Source organism: Pollicipes pollicipes, unplaced genomic scaffold, assembly GCF_011947565.3.
Source record: "Pollicipes pollicipes isolate AB1234 unplaced genomic scaffold, Ppol_2.1 Scaffold_3447;HRSCAF=4054_pilon_pilon_pilon, whole genome shotgun sequence".
Taxonomy (NCBI): domain Eukaryota; kingdom Metazoa; phylum Arthropoda; class Thecostraca; order Pollicipedomorpha; family Pollicipedidae; genus Pollicipes; species Pollicipes pollicipes.
The window spans coordinates 24,890,288-24,905,711 of NW_023596297.1; the positions used below are offsets into that span (position 1 = coordinate 24,890,288).

The 15,424-nt window shown below is 52.4% G+C and overlaps 1 protein-coding gene across 1 annotated transcript in view; it reads right to left on the reverse strand.

Annotated features, from left to right (window-relative positions):
• Positions 1 to 265: 265 nt before the first annotated feature.
• Positions 266 to 15,424, reverse strand: part of su(r) (dihydropyrimidine dehydrogenase su(r)) — a 33,849-nt gene continuing 18,690 nt past the window's right edge. Inside the window, exons 5-21 of the mRNA XM_037214207.1 lie at positions 14,876 to 15,037; positions 13,384 to 13,580; positions 12,697 to 12,823; positions 12,179 to 12,329; positions 11,062 to 11,231; positions 10,396 to 10,606; positions 9,049 to 9,233; positions 7,843 to 8,058; positions 7,326 to 7,490; positions 6,714 to 6,866; positions 6,173 to 6,293; positions 5,704 to 5,966; positions 4,519 to 4,698; positions 3,717 to 3,938; positions 3,221 to 3,378; positions 940 to 998; positions 266 to 578 (exon numbers count right to left, since the gene is read on the reverse strand). Coding sequence (XP_037070102.1) covers positions 941 to 998; positions 3,221 to 3,378; positions 3,717 to 3,938; positions 4,519 to 4,698; positions 5,704 to 5,966; positions 6,173 to 6,293; positions 6,714 to 6,866; positions 7,326 to 7,490; positions 7,843 to 8,058; positions 9,049 to 9,233; positions 10,396 to 10,606; positions 11,062 to 11,231; positions 12,179 to 12,329; positions 12,697 to 12,823; positions 13,384 to 13,580; positions 14,876 to 15,037 — 2,739 coding nt within the window. The 3' untranslated portion in view covers positions 266 to 578; position 940. The remainder of the gene's footprint in view (positions 579 to 939; positions 999 to 3,220; positions 3,379 to 3,716; positions 3,939 to 4,518; positions 4,699 to 5,703; positions 5,967 to 6,172; positions 6,294 to 6,713; positions 6,867 to 7,325; positions 7,491 to 7,842; positions 8,059 to 9,048; positions 9,234 to 10,395; positions 10,607 to 11,061; positions 11,232 to 12,178; positions 12,330 to 12,696; positions 12,824 to 13,383; positions 13,581 to 14,875; positions 15,038 to 15,424) is intronic.

The window sequence follows — 15,424 nt, forward strand, 5'->3', positions numbered from 1 at the left end:
TCGAAGGGACATTGATGCGCCTTGTAACGCGGGGAGGAGTAACGTATTTTATTTGATACTTGCGTTGTGCATCAGTCTACGGCAATCCCCGACATATTCACGTAGCCTATGCCAGCCAATTATGGTGTACCTAGGTGCACCCCTGATGGGCAAACATTTGCCTTTCACTTGACGCGAAAAGGTGACAGGAGAGCCCATTGGTCTGGTGGCAGGGAGTCGAGACATCACGCCTCCTCGGCCAGTGGTCGCTTCATAGAAACACACATTCCATCACCTAGAGTGTATATTGCACCGCACCGACACCCACAACCTCATGCATAAATGGTATCCATCACCCGGTGCATGATCAGCAACCACCTGCCGTCATCAGCGATCACCTGACGTCACCAGCGATCATATGACGTCACCAGCGATCCCCTGACGTCACCAGCGAATAGGGATCGTGCGGTTTGTCGCTGTTTCTCGGCGGCTGACCAGCTGGCTTCACTGCCCCGAACTTCCCATTGGTCGCGCCATCTGTCCAAATCTCTTAAGGAGCGTAACCTGTGTTCCCGCAGTGTAAGCTGTATCCAAGTCGCCTGCAGGGGACCGTCAGAGAAACGACTCACTTATTGGCTTCCACCCTCAGAACACATGGACAAGCTAAACGTTACCCCATAGTAGTGCATATATACAAGCTACCGAGTCTATGATGTTTACCAAACACCCCATCTTACTTATTTCCAGTTTTTCTCCAGTTACATATTTGCAACTGCGCAAACTTAGAAGTTACCACACGCTGGTGCAACGGTACAAATCATGATCGGCTGGAGCGTTTCTAAGCCCGGACAACCGTCTGGCCGGTGGAGAAATCGGCAGACGTCTCCCACGTCGGCTGGTTGCCTGTTGTTTCACGTCGGCTGGTTGTCAGTTACTTCACATCAGCTGCTTGCCACTTACTTCATGCCGACACGGGCATGCCTCGCTTGGGCTCATAAGGCGTGTCCCTCTGCACCATCCTGTGGGCAAGGGGCGAGAGATTCGTCACTGGAGGCGGTGTCGATGATGATGATGACTATGGCTTGGAGAAAGCCGACAGCTCAGTGCAGTGCTGCTAACTGACCACTGGAAAACTGGCATGCTTGTTATCAGAGCCTTGGCAGGCTAGTCGCTGGGGACCAGGCAACGCACAAAGGACGCAGGGCAAACAAACTGGAAAACTGGCACAGAAATGTGATCGCGGTAACCAGTAGCAGAAAGCTTAGTTTTCCGAGACGAGCGTCAAGCATGACGATTCCACCTGGAGTGGTTCCTGTAAAAGTTTTCCGTCTCTCAGAGCCGGCACCTGGAACCTCAGTGTAGCGCAGCGATAACAGCTGCTGAGTGTTAGCTTTCGCTGATGCAACGGCAGTTGGCCTGCGAAAATACGAGCGCTTGATATTGTGAAACGTCTTGAGTTTCTGTCTTTTCGGCATTACGAGTTTCAGCAGTACGAAGTGCTTATATTGACATTTACCCGCTTTCAGTATAGCCCAGGACGCACTGGTAAGCACGCTCCCGGGTGGCTAGTTGAATGCGACAAGTTCGAGTGGGGGTGAGGGGGGGGGGGAGGAAGGTGGCCTTGGCCCCCCTTTTCCGAGACAAAACTCAGAGCTAGGGACAGGAACTCGCAAGGAGCCTCTAGATGAACTAACTAACGGCAAGTTTTTGGGTCTTCAAATTTCCTTCGGGTCAAATAAGGTCAGACAAGCTTAAACGCCAGTTCGGTGTCCGGAACGCTCTCAGACCTCCTCACATAACAGCTTTAATCTAGGGCGCCTGAATTGTCACGTAAAGCAAGTTTTCCAGTAAATCTGCTGCTTAGTTTTGACCTTGATCTGGCCTTCACGTCTGTATTGCCTTCTTCTGGTTATCTATTCTACCTATCAACGGATCTGCTTACAAACCAAGTTAAATTGTTTACTTCTCTAAAGAGCCATCCCAAATTGTACGACATTGGCCATTCTTCAGTTGTCGCTTCAGCTGGAAAGATTCCCTGTGAAATGTCTTTGCTGCTGGCAACCATGGCCTAAATTTGACCAGACGCAGTTTAGCGACCTTGAGAGGTAAATGCAATTCTGACACCTAAGGTACGTTATTCATTTGTCTACAGCTGTACAAAAAGTTTGGCGTCACCACACCACGCCGCTGGGAGTTATTCTCAGAAAAAGCAATGCTGGAGACCAAGTTAACCGCGCACCCTAGCGTGCGCTAGGAGATATTTGCAATCAAACAATGATTCTGTTGTTAAAACTTATCGCTGCAAGCTGTGCGTTTGCCTGGTAAGGAGCAGGGCTACTTATTGCAACAAAACAAGGACATTTTAAAAGCCAAGACATGTAAATTTGTAACATGCTTCAATTTTGTGGAAAATGTGTCGAAATAATAAATAATTCTAACTGTCACATTACCCCACACCATCATACGAAGTCCTCCGTTAAAAGGAATCTTTGGCCGAATGAATTTTGCCTGGTAAGGAGCAGGGCTACTCATTGCAACAAAACAAGGACATTTTAAAAGCCAAGACATGTAAATTTGTAACATGCTTCAATTTTGTGGAAAATGTGTCGAAATAATAAATAATTCTAACTGCCACATTACCGCACACCATCATACGAAGTCCTCCGTTAAAAGGAATGAATGGTATTTCAGCGCAAAACTCCATAGAAATGTGAAACACTCGTTTCAAGGAGTAACGTGTGAATAGTCGTGTGTACACAAGACCAGATGTGGCAATGCCGGGAGGTGGCATTGACCGATACCAAGCATTAGGCTAGACAATGGCATGCTACGAATTGTGTACCACGAACCCCAACTAGCATCCCGCATATCCTGAGACAAAATACGTTACGCTATTTTGACGCATTTACGCATTACACATTTCTGGCCATCCTTCGCCCCTCTTCCTCCTTGCGCGCTGCATACGCTGAGCAGACATCCCTGAAAGCAATGTCTGTTTCATAGCTCATGGAGCTAAAGATACTGAATAAATAAAGGGTGTGTCTGTTGTTATGGGAGAGAGCTAGAAGTATCTGGCTTTGAAAGTTCAAGTTATTTCTGAAGATTTCGGTATGATTTGAAGCCACATCTGGCCGGAACGTCATGTTACGTTCGCTGGACAGCGTACGTGCGTACGCTGGACCTGGGGGACTGGCGGACTGCTGTTAGGGACTAACCCAGGGCTTCGGGGCGGCACGCTCACTTGATGCAGTCGATGATGGGGCAGACGGAGACGCAGAGGGTGCAGCCGGTGCAGTCGCTGTTGACCAGCGGCAGGTGCGTCTTCCGGTCTAGCTCGATAGCCTGGTAGCCCGAGTCATTGCAGACCATGTAGCACTTCCCGCAGTTGATGCACATGTCCTGATCGACGGAGCATTAGTGAACACATAAAAGACCGGCAATTATAGATGGCTCTGGTGGGTAGCGGTGTGCGATATCACCCTGGGGGTGCCTAGTGCCTCCCTGAAGACCTGGCTGATATCCCTTACGTATCTGGACTTTGATCTCTTACGATATTTTGCCATGGCGATGCCACCTTACTCAGACATTATACAAGCTGCAAATATACTACGCTGCAGTTGAGGTACATTCGAGTCAACGCCTCGAAACTCTGTACAAGGTTTTACCTTACGATTGCCGATTTTAATGCGTTTCGTGCCTGACGGTTTTGGGACTCGTCCCCAGCTCGGCCACTTCACCTTGTCGATGAGCGCCACCTTGTGCTCCTGGTTGGAGAGCTCGTTGTAGGCGCCAATCATGGGCAGAGCGCGCCCGATGGTATCTGCCACCGACGGCACGGACATGGTCGGCTTCACCACCTGCCGGGCTGGCGGTTGCCGCGCCAGCAGGTCAGCGGCCTTGTGCTGCTCCGCCAGCACCCGGTCACGCTCCTCCTTGTACGGCCCGAAGTTAGCCAGATCCTGTCGGCGGCGGACCATAGCACTGATCACCGCCCACTGATGGGAGTCTAGACACCCGTGACGGCTAGGACCTTTGTTAGTCGCATTTTCGCTCCAATGCTACAACGAGATCGCAAACGAGGAGGTAAAAAATGACTGTATTCGGCGTCAAAATATTCCTACACGCGTATCATATAAAATACGTCAAAACACGCCATTGGTCTCCAGATCAGGCAGAGACCGAGTAAGTTGGCAGTTGAGGTAGAGGTTGGGGTGAACAGCTCCCACACCACCGCACAACGTGACAGATGGGGACCCACTGCCGACAAGTCAGTTCATCATCAACCCCAACGTGACAGATGGGGATCCACTGCCGACAAGTCAGTTCATCATCAACCCCAGCGTGACAGATGGGGATCCACTGCCGACAAGTCAGTTCATCATCAACCCCAGCGTGACAGATGGGGATCCACCGCCGAAGAGTCAATTCATCATCAACCCCAACGTGACAGATGGGGATCCCTGCCAACAGTCAGCTCATCATCAACCCTAACATACAGCGAATGACCAGCGACATCACAGCCTGCAGCGGTCGCCGCACCTTGCCTATGATCTGCTTGATGCCGGGCACCGGCTTGCCGAGCTGGTGTCTGGGCGTGGGCGGACTCTGACCGTCCCAGTCGTCTGTGTTGGGCATTGTCTGCAGGTAGAGCAGCGCCCGCAGGCCCGAGCAGAAGTCGTCGATCAGCGTGAAGTCCTGGTTCTGCACGGCACTGCACACCTGCACGCAGAGCAGCTTCAGCGTCACTGTAATCACTGCCATGGCCATCGTCACTGCACACCTGAGCGACAGATCAGCTTCAGCGTCACTGCAATCGCCATCATGGCCATCGTCACTGCACACCTGAGCGACAGATCAGCTTCAGCGTCACTGTAATCACTGCCATGGCCATCGTCACTGCACACCTGAGCGACAGATCAGCTTCAGCGTCACTGCAATCGCCATCATGGACATCGTCACTGCACACCCGCGCGACATATCAGCTTCAGCGTCACTGCAATCAGTCATGACCATCTTCATTTTCACGGCAGCACTAACAGCCACGTCAACCCAATTGACATCAACATTAAGAGCACCAACATCAGGCCCCAGCACTAGCAGTAGCACCAGCCGACTGGTGAAAGTACCTGCCGGCTGGGTCGGACGAGTGGAATATACTCAGGGCGATACTCGGACGAGTGGAATATACTCAGGGCGATACTCGGACGAGTGGAATATACTCAGGACGATACTCGGACGAGTGGAATATACTCAGGGCGATCAAACTCACAACACCGAAACGCGCCATACTATTGTCACATTCCGAAGTTCTGCACGGGCTCAAAATGATCGCTGCAGTCGAAGCGCTCCCGCACCCAAATATCTTAAGTCGCCCAACTCCTGCCCTCTTTCACATCCTCGCACAGGCAGGCATGCAGACACGTACGTGCGCAGGCACGCACGCGCGTTCACAACGAGCACGCCTACGAACATGTACGCATATGCGTGGACACTTTTTCATCCTGCGGCATATCTTGAATGGTTAGTGCAATCAGATGACCACATCCAATGGCCGCAGCAGTGCATCAAGCAAAGCCTCTTGGACGCCGCAGCACGACTGGGCTCGTGACCAGGCGCCAGCAGCGCCGGTCGTCGACAGCGATCACCGATCTGATGCAGCGCCAGAGCCCTCCAAGATCTGTCGACCACGCCCGACCTGGTGGAGGAACCACCAACGACCATCACCTGCAGCGCCGAAGCCCCGGCGTGCAGGAACTGCAGGCCGGCCTCGGCCGAGTTAATGCCGCCGGTGGCCAGGATCGGGAAGCCGGGCAGGGCGCGCGCGATGGCCGACACGGCGCGCAGCGCGATCGGTCGTATGGCGTTGCCCGAGACGCCGCCGTACGTGGTCTTGGTCTCGTGGCCGACCGCTGGCCACGCCACCGCGTTCGACTTGAGCATCATCAGGCCGGACACGGTGTTGGTGGCCGTCACGCCGTCGGCCTGACCTGAGGCCGGTGGGTTTGGGTCAGCGAACAATCGGGTCCCGGTCACCAACGACACCACAATGAGCTGATGAGGCAACAACAGCTGGGGCTATACAGACAAGAGTCGCGGCTCACGCGGAAAGGACGTACGCGTTGGTACGTACATGGGTCACGACACGGCTCGGACTCGACCCCAGTGTAGCAATGAAGAGGTTCTTTGGACCCACCTTCTTTTGCAGCCTTCGCGATGTCAACGATGTTGGTCACATTGGGAGTGAGCTTGGCGAAGAAGGGGATCTTGACAGCAGCCCGAACCCACTGGCAGATGCCACGCACCAGCTCCGTGTCCTGTCAACGAACAACGGCAACAGACACGGGTAAAACGGTCGGAACGGTAGGGACATTTGCTCAAACTAGTTCGTCAATGAACTCTCGTTGGAGACCTCATGCACACATAACAATGCATTGGACGGGGTTAGTTCATCGTCAAGGAAACTACGTTGGGGACTCTCCTTGTTTTGCACCACAACCTGATGTGCCTAGCCAAACTCGTGTGATAATACCTCAGCACAGTCCACGCCGCCAATGAAGACCACCACTGACGGCTGTCTTGCCAAAGGATTTCCATTGTTTCTCTCATCATGCCAGCAGGGAAATTTCAGCCAGGAGAATAACTGACGCTGCCCTTATCCCAGGCCAGCACAGCCCTAGCTTACCCTTCCCCATCGAAACTTACAGCACCGCCGTCACCAGCTGGCGGAGACTAACCTGCCCGCAGGCCAGCCCCATGCCCCGCTCCCCCATGCCGTGGGGGCAGGAGAGGTTCAGCTCCAGCGCGTCGGCGCCCGCCGCCTCGGCCATCTTGGCCAGCTTCGTCCAGTCCTCCTCACTGTAGCCGCACATAATGCTGGCGATCAGGATCTGTTCAGGGCGAGATCAGTCCAGTCATCCGAACGATCTCGTGGAGCAGGACCAATCAGTCCAAGGTCACTAGCACAGCACAGCTGTACTTAATGTTAGAATGCTAAGCCTTCAGGTCCTGACTATTCGGATTTGTGAGTTCAGGGTTCTTATCCTGAGTTATCGGCCTTCAAAACACCAGAAGGTAGGAGCCTAATGACGTTAATAGCATCACCGTGTGGATTGTCGCAAAGTTTGATGGTTAGGAGCGCATCGACCGCGTGGCCATTCTGCTGTTGCAAAATGTGAACTGGTGGATCGTTCCCTAGGCGTACAACCTTCTCATCACGCACCACCCGCCGGCCTATCACGACTTCATTCTAATGCACTGCGATCTTCGGCGCTGCATGATTAACCCATGCCTCACAGACTTGAACAGCTACTCGTTCCACCGCCTCTGTACCGCCCACGAGGCCTCGCCTGGTCGGGGAAGTCGTGCTTCAGCTCGGTGATGCTGCGGCACCAGTACTCGCATGTCTTCTCAGAGATGAGCTCGATGTTGAGGAAGGAGCTCTGGCCCGGCCCGAACGTGTGTCCCGACGTGGTGCCGCGCACGATCCGCGGCGACACGTTCGTCACCAGGTCCTGCCAGCGTGGTGAGCGGTGGGTGCGCGTCAGGCCCGCTCGGGCATGGTCCAGCGCAGTTTACCTAGAGGACTATGTATTCCAAGGCACAACACTACAGCTGTAGCGACCGACGGCTGCAACCGGAGCAAAACAAACTCGACTCAGACCGGATCCTGACGCCCAGAAAAAGGCGCATCAGTCTGGTAAAACCCTCTTGGATCTCGTAAGGATGCCCGGAAGATCCAGAGTTGCAACGATATCTTTGTAAGTGGTTTTGAGATACACCGAAAAAGAAAGCCATCAAAGACATCAATCACAAAAGGAAATATTTTACACAAGCGATTCCACGAGCCAGTCGCTGCTCACACACCTTGTCGAGGGAGAACGTCTTGGTGACGTTGAAGCCCCAGCCAGCCTGGTAGGCGCGCCTTATCATGGGCGCTGAGGTGGTGGGCGGTGCCGACGCCAGACCGAACGGATTCGGGAAGCGCAGGCCACAGATGTCCACACTCAGGTCCACAGAATCCACGTCCGTGTAGAACTTGGGCAGCCGCGGCTCGGCGGGAATCGGGATGCCGTGCAGAGACTGACGGCCAGAGAGACGCAGTTGGCTATCGGCATGGAATGCAGCACCTCCCGAAAGAGGTTATATGGGAATAATCTGGGGTTAGCGGGGGGGGGGGGGAGGGGGACAGCGTCACAGTCAGCTGAAGTCCATGCTCACCAGTGCCATTGGTGCATCCAACTGCTCGGTTTTGGGGGTAAGTCTTGACCTAACCTAACACCAAATGACCTATCACGTCCAAACGGACGCAGTTCTCTTCGAATTTGGCCACCAGCGGTTTGCTTTCAGATAAAGAATGATTAAAAGCCCAAGAAAACTTGCCAAATTGATTGCAAAAGTTGGCAGCTGTGGCCTGCGCATGAGAGCTTTGACTGCAGCTGAATAATCTTGCTGCATTATTTTAAGCACTGCGTCGATGAAAAAAATCTGGCCTAGTTTAAGGTACGTCACGAATGCAGCCATTCAATTCGGGGATGTGAACGAAGTATTCCTGCAAATGACCGACCCCATCGTGGGCACGTGAGCTGCCAGTTTCAAATGGGTTGCATATATTGTTGCAAACGAACGTGGCTGTCAAAGAAATATAAAACCCACCCTGGCCATAGTCCATATGAATCGTGTGTCTTGGGGTCATTGTACGGATTAGAAGAACTGGGTTGGAACTAATTCGTAAATATATCAAACACAGTTGTGTGTCCTATGTGGTGTTGCCAATCTTAGTCTCTGCCCTATGTCCTATGTTCTAGGCTCTGTTGCCAATCTTAGCCAATCTCAAAGAGCTCACCCGTCATAATTTTCTGACTTTTATTCTGCCAAACGACGTTATGCTCCCGTTTCTGTGTTTGTAGTGGAATGACTGGAATGCCAAGATGTCATTTCGATCCACTTGAACACACTTTGCCCGATCGCTACACACCATCAAAGATCTTCACCGACCCCATCAACCGGCGCACAATGCGGACAGGCGGCTGGGCAGGCCAGAGAGACCGGGCGGTGTGCTCCGCAGCTCACCTGCAGGTACTTATGGATGCTCCAGGCGGCCGTCTTGCCATCATTGACGGACTCGACGGTGGTCTCGGCGACGCCGGCCAGGTCGCCGCCGGCGAACACCCCCTCCTCACTGGTACCCATGGTGACGGTGTCCACCTCCGGCAGGCCCCAGCTGGTCAGCTTCAGTGGCGCCATGGCCGCCAGCACTGGCCGCAGACCGGGTGCAGCGCTCAGCGCACGCGGGGTGGGGGTGGAAGGGGGACAAGCTTTTCCATCGACACCAGTGACCGCGCTCACAAACCGTCGCTTACAGGAAAACTAGGCTTCCCTTAGAGAAGCCGCTTGAAGGCCAACTCAGCTCGAGATCATTCACCTTTTCACCGTCTGAGGTTTCTTGCGCAAAGTGGGAACAATGTCCATAAGTAACACATTTGGCCCCTGACGGCCTCATCACACGGCTTCGGTGGCAGTTCCGAAGAAAAGCTCAGTCAGACCACGGGTGCAGAGGGGAGGGGAAGGGCTCTCGAGCCCAATTTTTTCACATTTTTCTCTTGTTTTCTTAAGAAGCTCCTGACAGGGCTGAAAATCGGCATAAAGCGCTTCTCTTTGAGCTCCATTCCTTCCTTGACCCACTTTCAGAAAATTTTGGCTGCGTCCGTGGTTAGACAAACTACGTTTTGAACAAATGAAATGAATGTACCCAGACAAAGGACGAACAGATGCATTGATATTTAGGCCACATACCTTTATCGAAACGAATATACTGTCTGTTGACACAGTCTTTTGTTGTTGTTTTTTTCTCATTTCGATGAAGGCATGTAGTCGAAATGTCAATGCATCCATCTCTCATTTGTTCCGGTTATTTTACGATCATTACGGCTTACAGTACTATCTTATCTATATGCATAATGTTTCTCGCAAATACACTAACAACTTACGTGAATAAAACTAATGGATCAAGTTCACATCGATGAATTGATTATCAAAATTTGCACAGCTTAACTCGCTGCCTTTCATTCCATCACATTACTGAATCATAGCTGATCTCAGAAAGTCTCAATGACGCAAAACGAAGTTGGCATCGACGCAGAACAACATCAGTGGCCGACTACATCACCACCACCGTCGGGCTGTCTAAAAGCGTCGATGTACGAAAACAGTTTTCCCAACCAGGCAGCCGGTGACGGCCCTAGCTAAGCCCTGGGTCCTGAGCCCTGAGCCTCGAGCCCTCAGTCTCGAACCATGATCTATGGGACTCGAACCTCGAACCTCGAGCCCTAAGCTTCGAATCATGCTCCCTTAGCCCGGAGCCCAGAGCCTTAGCCCTGAGCCTCGAGCATTGAGCTCCGGTTCCCGGGACTCACTCACCACTGTCGTCGGTCAGGCCGCTGCCAAAGGCTGAGATAATGTAGTCGCACTTGATACGGTTCACCTGGTCGGGATCGGCCAGCCAGCGGCCCGTCTCATCCTGCTCTGCGCGACAAAACTCGGCCGCCGCGATCCGGCCGTCGCGCAACACCACCTGTAGCGGCTCCATGAACGGCACGAACTCGCACCGCTCCTCGCGTGCCAGCTCCACCTGGTGGCGCACCGAGGCGCTGGTCACTTGTCACCGGTCACTTGCCACTGGTTCACTGGTCACCAGCCGCGCAAGGCAGAGGACGATATTCATCATCATTTGCTAGAAACATTGTAAGAAATCAGGAGCTTAAGCACTTTCTCAACTGTACGAGAAGCATGTCTGCATGATACATCCAGCGCGGCCTGTTCAGTGATTTCATATCTTCTGCCGAACAAAGGCGGAATATTTTAATGGGCCGTGTCACGTCTAAAGGTCTCATTCACCATTATTGAATGTTTCATTTTGCCCCTGGACACCTGTTGTTAGCAGCAGGAACCACAGACCAAAAGTCTCAAGGTGATCATCGTGGGATGCTTTTGAACGGAGATCGTACCCAGATTCGCTTCGTATGTAATCATAACATTCAGCACGCGCAACTCTGTGTCCACGTAGCGGGCGCCGTGGCTGCCTACCTCCTCCGGCACGGCCCTGATGTTGGTGAAGCCTTTGCGGAAGACGACGAAGACGCGCCTGGCGCCGCAACGCAGCGCCGATGTCGCACAGTCGAAGGCGGTGTCGCCGGCGCCCAGCACCACCACGTTACCCGAGAGTTGCGGCAGCTGCGACTTGCAGCTACACATCCCTGAGGCGACACGGTCAGCTCATGGTCAGGTCATAGGCAAGCCACAGCCAAGTCATGGTCAGGCCACGGTCAGGTCAAGATCAGGCTACGGCCATCCCAGTGGGATAGCCAGCTCAGGTCACGTGACATCCTGGTCGGCTGTGTCTAAGCTCAAGGACAGGTAGATGTAAGGGCAAGAACAGATCGGGATCGGACAATGCATTTATTCTGTTCCACTTATTAGGTTCTCACCGCAAAATGTGCCTATTCATATCCTAGTGCCTAGGAACAGGATATCCTATCCTAGGATAGGACATCCTATTTATATCCTAGTGTACTCAACGGGACAACAAGGCGTCAACGCATGGCTGTCACCTCGCCTCGCTCAAGCATCCCTTCATGCTTCCATTGGAATGTGCTCATATTCGGAAAATTCATCTCTTTCCGCGGTATATTCCAACGTCATGCAGCGCAGAAGGAAAACCGCCATCTACCATCGAGCCTTTCCATGTCCAGATCATGACCAGGTCGATTCATGTCGCCATTGGGCTCTGTTCAAGTCGCCGTCACCCCATGGTCAGGTTAGCGCCTCGTCACAGACTTATTGGCGTTGTGCTATGAGTATAAAATATATGGCAACGTTACATTCCTGGCAGCGTGACGCTCCTAATACGGAAGGTCTCTTTTTGCTGACCGCACGATGCACCCAACAAGCACGACGACGAGGCGCTACAGTCAATGACTCACACAGAATCACGTACATAACAAATCGTGGGCGGTGTATTCATCCAAATAACTTGATCAAGTGACGAAGATATCATGCGAATGTGACCAGTCCATCACTTCTTATTGATAAAAATGGTAATGAGCGAGACCATGCCTTACCAACTGTTCGTATTCCTATTGAAGTAAATTCTCATCAAGACGGCAGCAGTTTAAGGCCGCAACAGCGGAACCTCCAGACTCACCTGGTTTGCTGGCGGCAGCCACCCGAGGTAGGAAGTCCTTCGAGGTGTAGAAGCCCATCTCCTCCGTCAGGTTCTCGAAGATAGCGATCTTCTTCGGCTGTGGCAGTCCAATGCCTAGGAAAACGGCCTCGTAGCCGTCCGCCTTCAGACTCTGGACAGGAAAGCATCCGTTAACTCCTTTACCTCTGCGATTCGTGCGATATAGATAATGGGTGGTTGTGGCTTCGCACCACATACCACTCGTGAAACCATTTTCATCAAGCTGGACTCTGCAGCTGTTATGTGCTGTCTTTAATCTGTGTCCGTGGATAGATTTGTCTAAAAATAGCTCCTCCGAGCTGAGGAAATTTCTGACGTAGGGCGACTAACCACCGGCTCAGAGAAAAAAACATACAGCCACAGCATTGGGCGATGTCATCTGGTGTTACGAAAGCCCAGATTCTTCACTAAAACCGCCTGTGCCCATGTATCCATACATGCATGTAACCAGCCGTTTCCACTGTCGTGCATGCCAATACCTTCAGAGTGAGATCCTGCTGACTAAACGAGCGTCCGGTCACGATTTTGACGCCGAGGTCCTTCATCAGGTCGATCTCGAAGCTGACCACGTCATAGGGCAGCCGGTATTGAGGGATCTCAGACGAGCTATGCATAAAAAACAATGCGTCAACAGCTGATAAGAACCCTGGTCCCTCTCACCGCGCCGCAGGCGGCCGACGCCGTGACATCTCGTACCAAAATAGAGCTGGAGACTGAGCCAACCCGCCGTTCGCAGAGAAGAATGAATATCCGGGCATAGTTTCGTCGTCTCAGCCCATCAGACGCGCAAACGCAGAGTTACGGACAGAGCGGGCTGCCTCAAATGTCCACTCCGGTACCCCCTCTTTAGATTAATTGAACACTCCGACCAAAACAACACGTGGCAGCTTCGTAGCTTCGTAGCTTCATGGCGTGGATTTGTTTCATGAAAGTGCTATTTTGGAACCGATTGTCCCTTTACGCGTGCGAGCACGGGCAGACGGATTATACCATCGTACGTCATCCTTTTGTACACATGGCTATTGTAGCTCAGTCATTGGTTTGTGTTTAAGCAGGACATTACGTTGCTGTGGTTTGCGCTCAATAGTCGCATCGCCTGTACCGCGTGCCGGCCATGAGAGCGGGAGGTGAGGCCACCGCCACTCTGTCGGCGGCCCTCAGCTGACCTCAGGCCACCGATGTACTGCTCCTTCTCGAAGATAGTGATGTCTGTGTAGCCGAGACGCCCCAGAAAGGTGGCGCAGCTGATGGAGGCTGGGCCGCAGCCGAGCAGCGCCACGCGCGCCGAGAAACTCTCGGGACGTTCGCCAGGCGGCAGCACCTCCGGCGACAGCACTTGCCTCAGCTGCATCTGCTTGAACACCTGTGGGCCGGCAGACGTGTACTGAGAGCATGTGGTGGTATATAACAGCGATGTGACGGCATGGTGAGTGGTTGGGATCTCCACCCAATTATTGAGGTCATGCTGTTTGTGAGGGTACTGAGATTCGTTGCTGCTCAATACATACTCATGAGCTAAATTATGTATCACGCAAAGTAATTCTGTCATTTCAAATGTCGTTACTAAGGCTTACCGTTCGACACTGCGCGGGACGAGGAAGGCGAGACGGGGGAGGGGGTCTGAGTAGAACAGCATATAACCCTCGCACAATGCCACTAAAAACTGCGATGCGAGACCAATAACTGATACCGCGAGCTACTACAAAGCAGCTGCATAACTTGGCACAGCTAGCACGAGGCTTGCCACCATTACCACTGTCAAAATGACCCATTATTAGGCGCCCGTGAAGTCACTGATTTATTCAGCGATTTAATAAAGAGAATGCTCCACATTTCAATATATGGAGAGAGGCATCTGATATCATGCAGTAAGGTCACTTGTGACTATTGGTATGCTTTTAAGTGCGAGAGGCTTATCCAGATAACGCCATGAATCAATTTCATTGTTTGACTGCGCCATGGAAGTCTTTATGACATCACAGTCGCTCCTAGACTCTCCGTGTTAGAATTGCCGCTGTGGTGTGCGGGCTGTCTCATTTGTAGTACTGCAAGAAACGAGAGGTGGCGGTGTTTTCCAGAGTATGTTTGCGGAACCAAATATCGTCTTGTGCCGGTGTTTTGGCCCTTCCTTGTGGTGTTCTCGTGGATATTGGAAAATGAATGCTGTGTGCTACTGTCGGCATGACGGAAAAACCGGCGAAACACTCCGGTTTTGCTTCTATGTAGCTCGGAATTCGACTGGTTCAAGTCCTCGATCAAAAAATGTTCTTTAAATAGACTCTGAACCTATTTTATGTCAGGGGTACTTCTTACACGGAGATACCAAATAATCGTCGCTACTTATGAGATTGTTTTATGTTTCAAGGGAGAACTACTAGTCATAGCCATGAGCGTTGCTTGCACCGTATGTATTCTCATATCATATACCCCAGTGGGTGCTCGATATCTCTTCAAGCACGTTTTGTTATATGGGGTAGGCTATTTTCAACGCAACAGGTCATAACCCGAAAAAGGAGAAGCTTGATATAGGCTTGATTTTTAATATGAAGAATTGTCATCCCGTTCACCGGCACTGAGTGGCCAGCTCGGTCACAGGCAGCTCTTACTGTCCCGACTGCACACCCGGAACGGAGGTCGGTCTTGGTCCCACATACGCACCTCGACGGCGAACTGCTGCAGACCACCGATGTTGATGGGACCCTCCTCGGTGGCGTACAGGTTACAGCCACCGACGCACAGGTCAGAGGTCGGGCACACCATGCCGCAGGTCAGCCCCAGTGGATTGTCCGACAGGATCTGACGCGCCGAGCCGTAGAAGTTCTGCGAACCAACAACACACGTGACGTGACGGAACGTCCGGGAGTCACTCTGTCGCAGGTCACATTCTGTTACGTAACGGAACGTTCGAGAGTCACAGTGTCGCAGGTCACATTCTGTCACGTGACAAAGCGCCATAGAACCACTCTGTCGCGGGCCACACTCTGCTACATAACGGAGCGTCGCAGAGCCACTCTGTCGCGGGCCACATTCTGCTCCTGTTCACTTTCCGCAGAATATATCAAGCGCTAATGCAGCAGCCAGGCATTTAGCGAGAGGAAACTGTGACATGGGGAACACATGGCGACTGCGCTTGGTCAAGAGGGCACGTTACAACAGCTGAACAAAATTAGTAGGTTGTCACAATGCGACAGTTGGGATCAGGGGCGT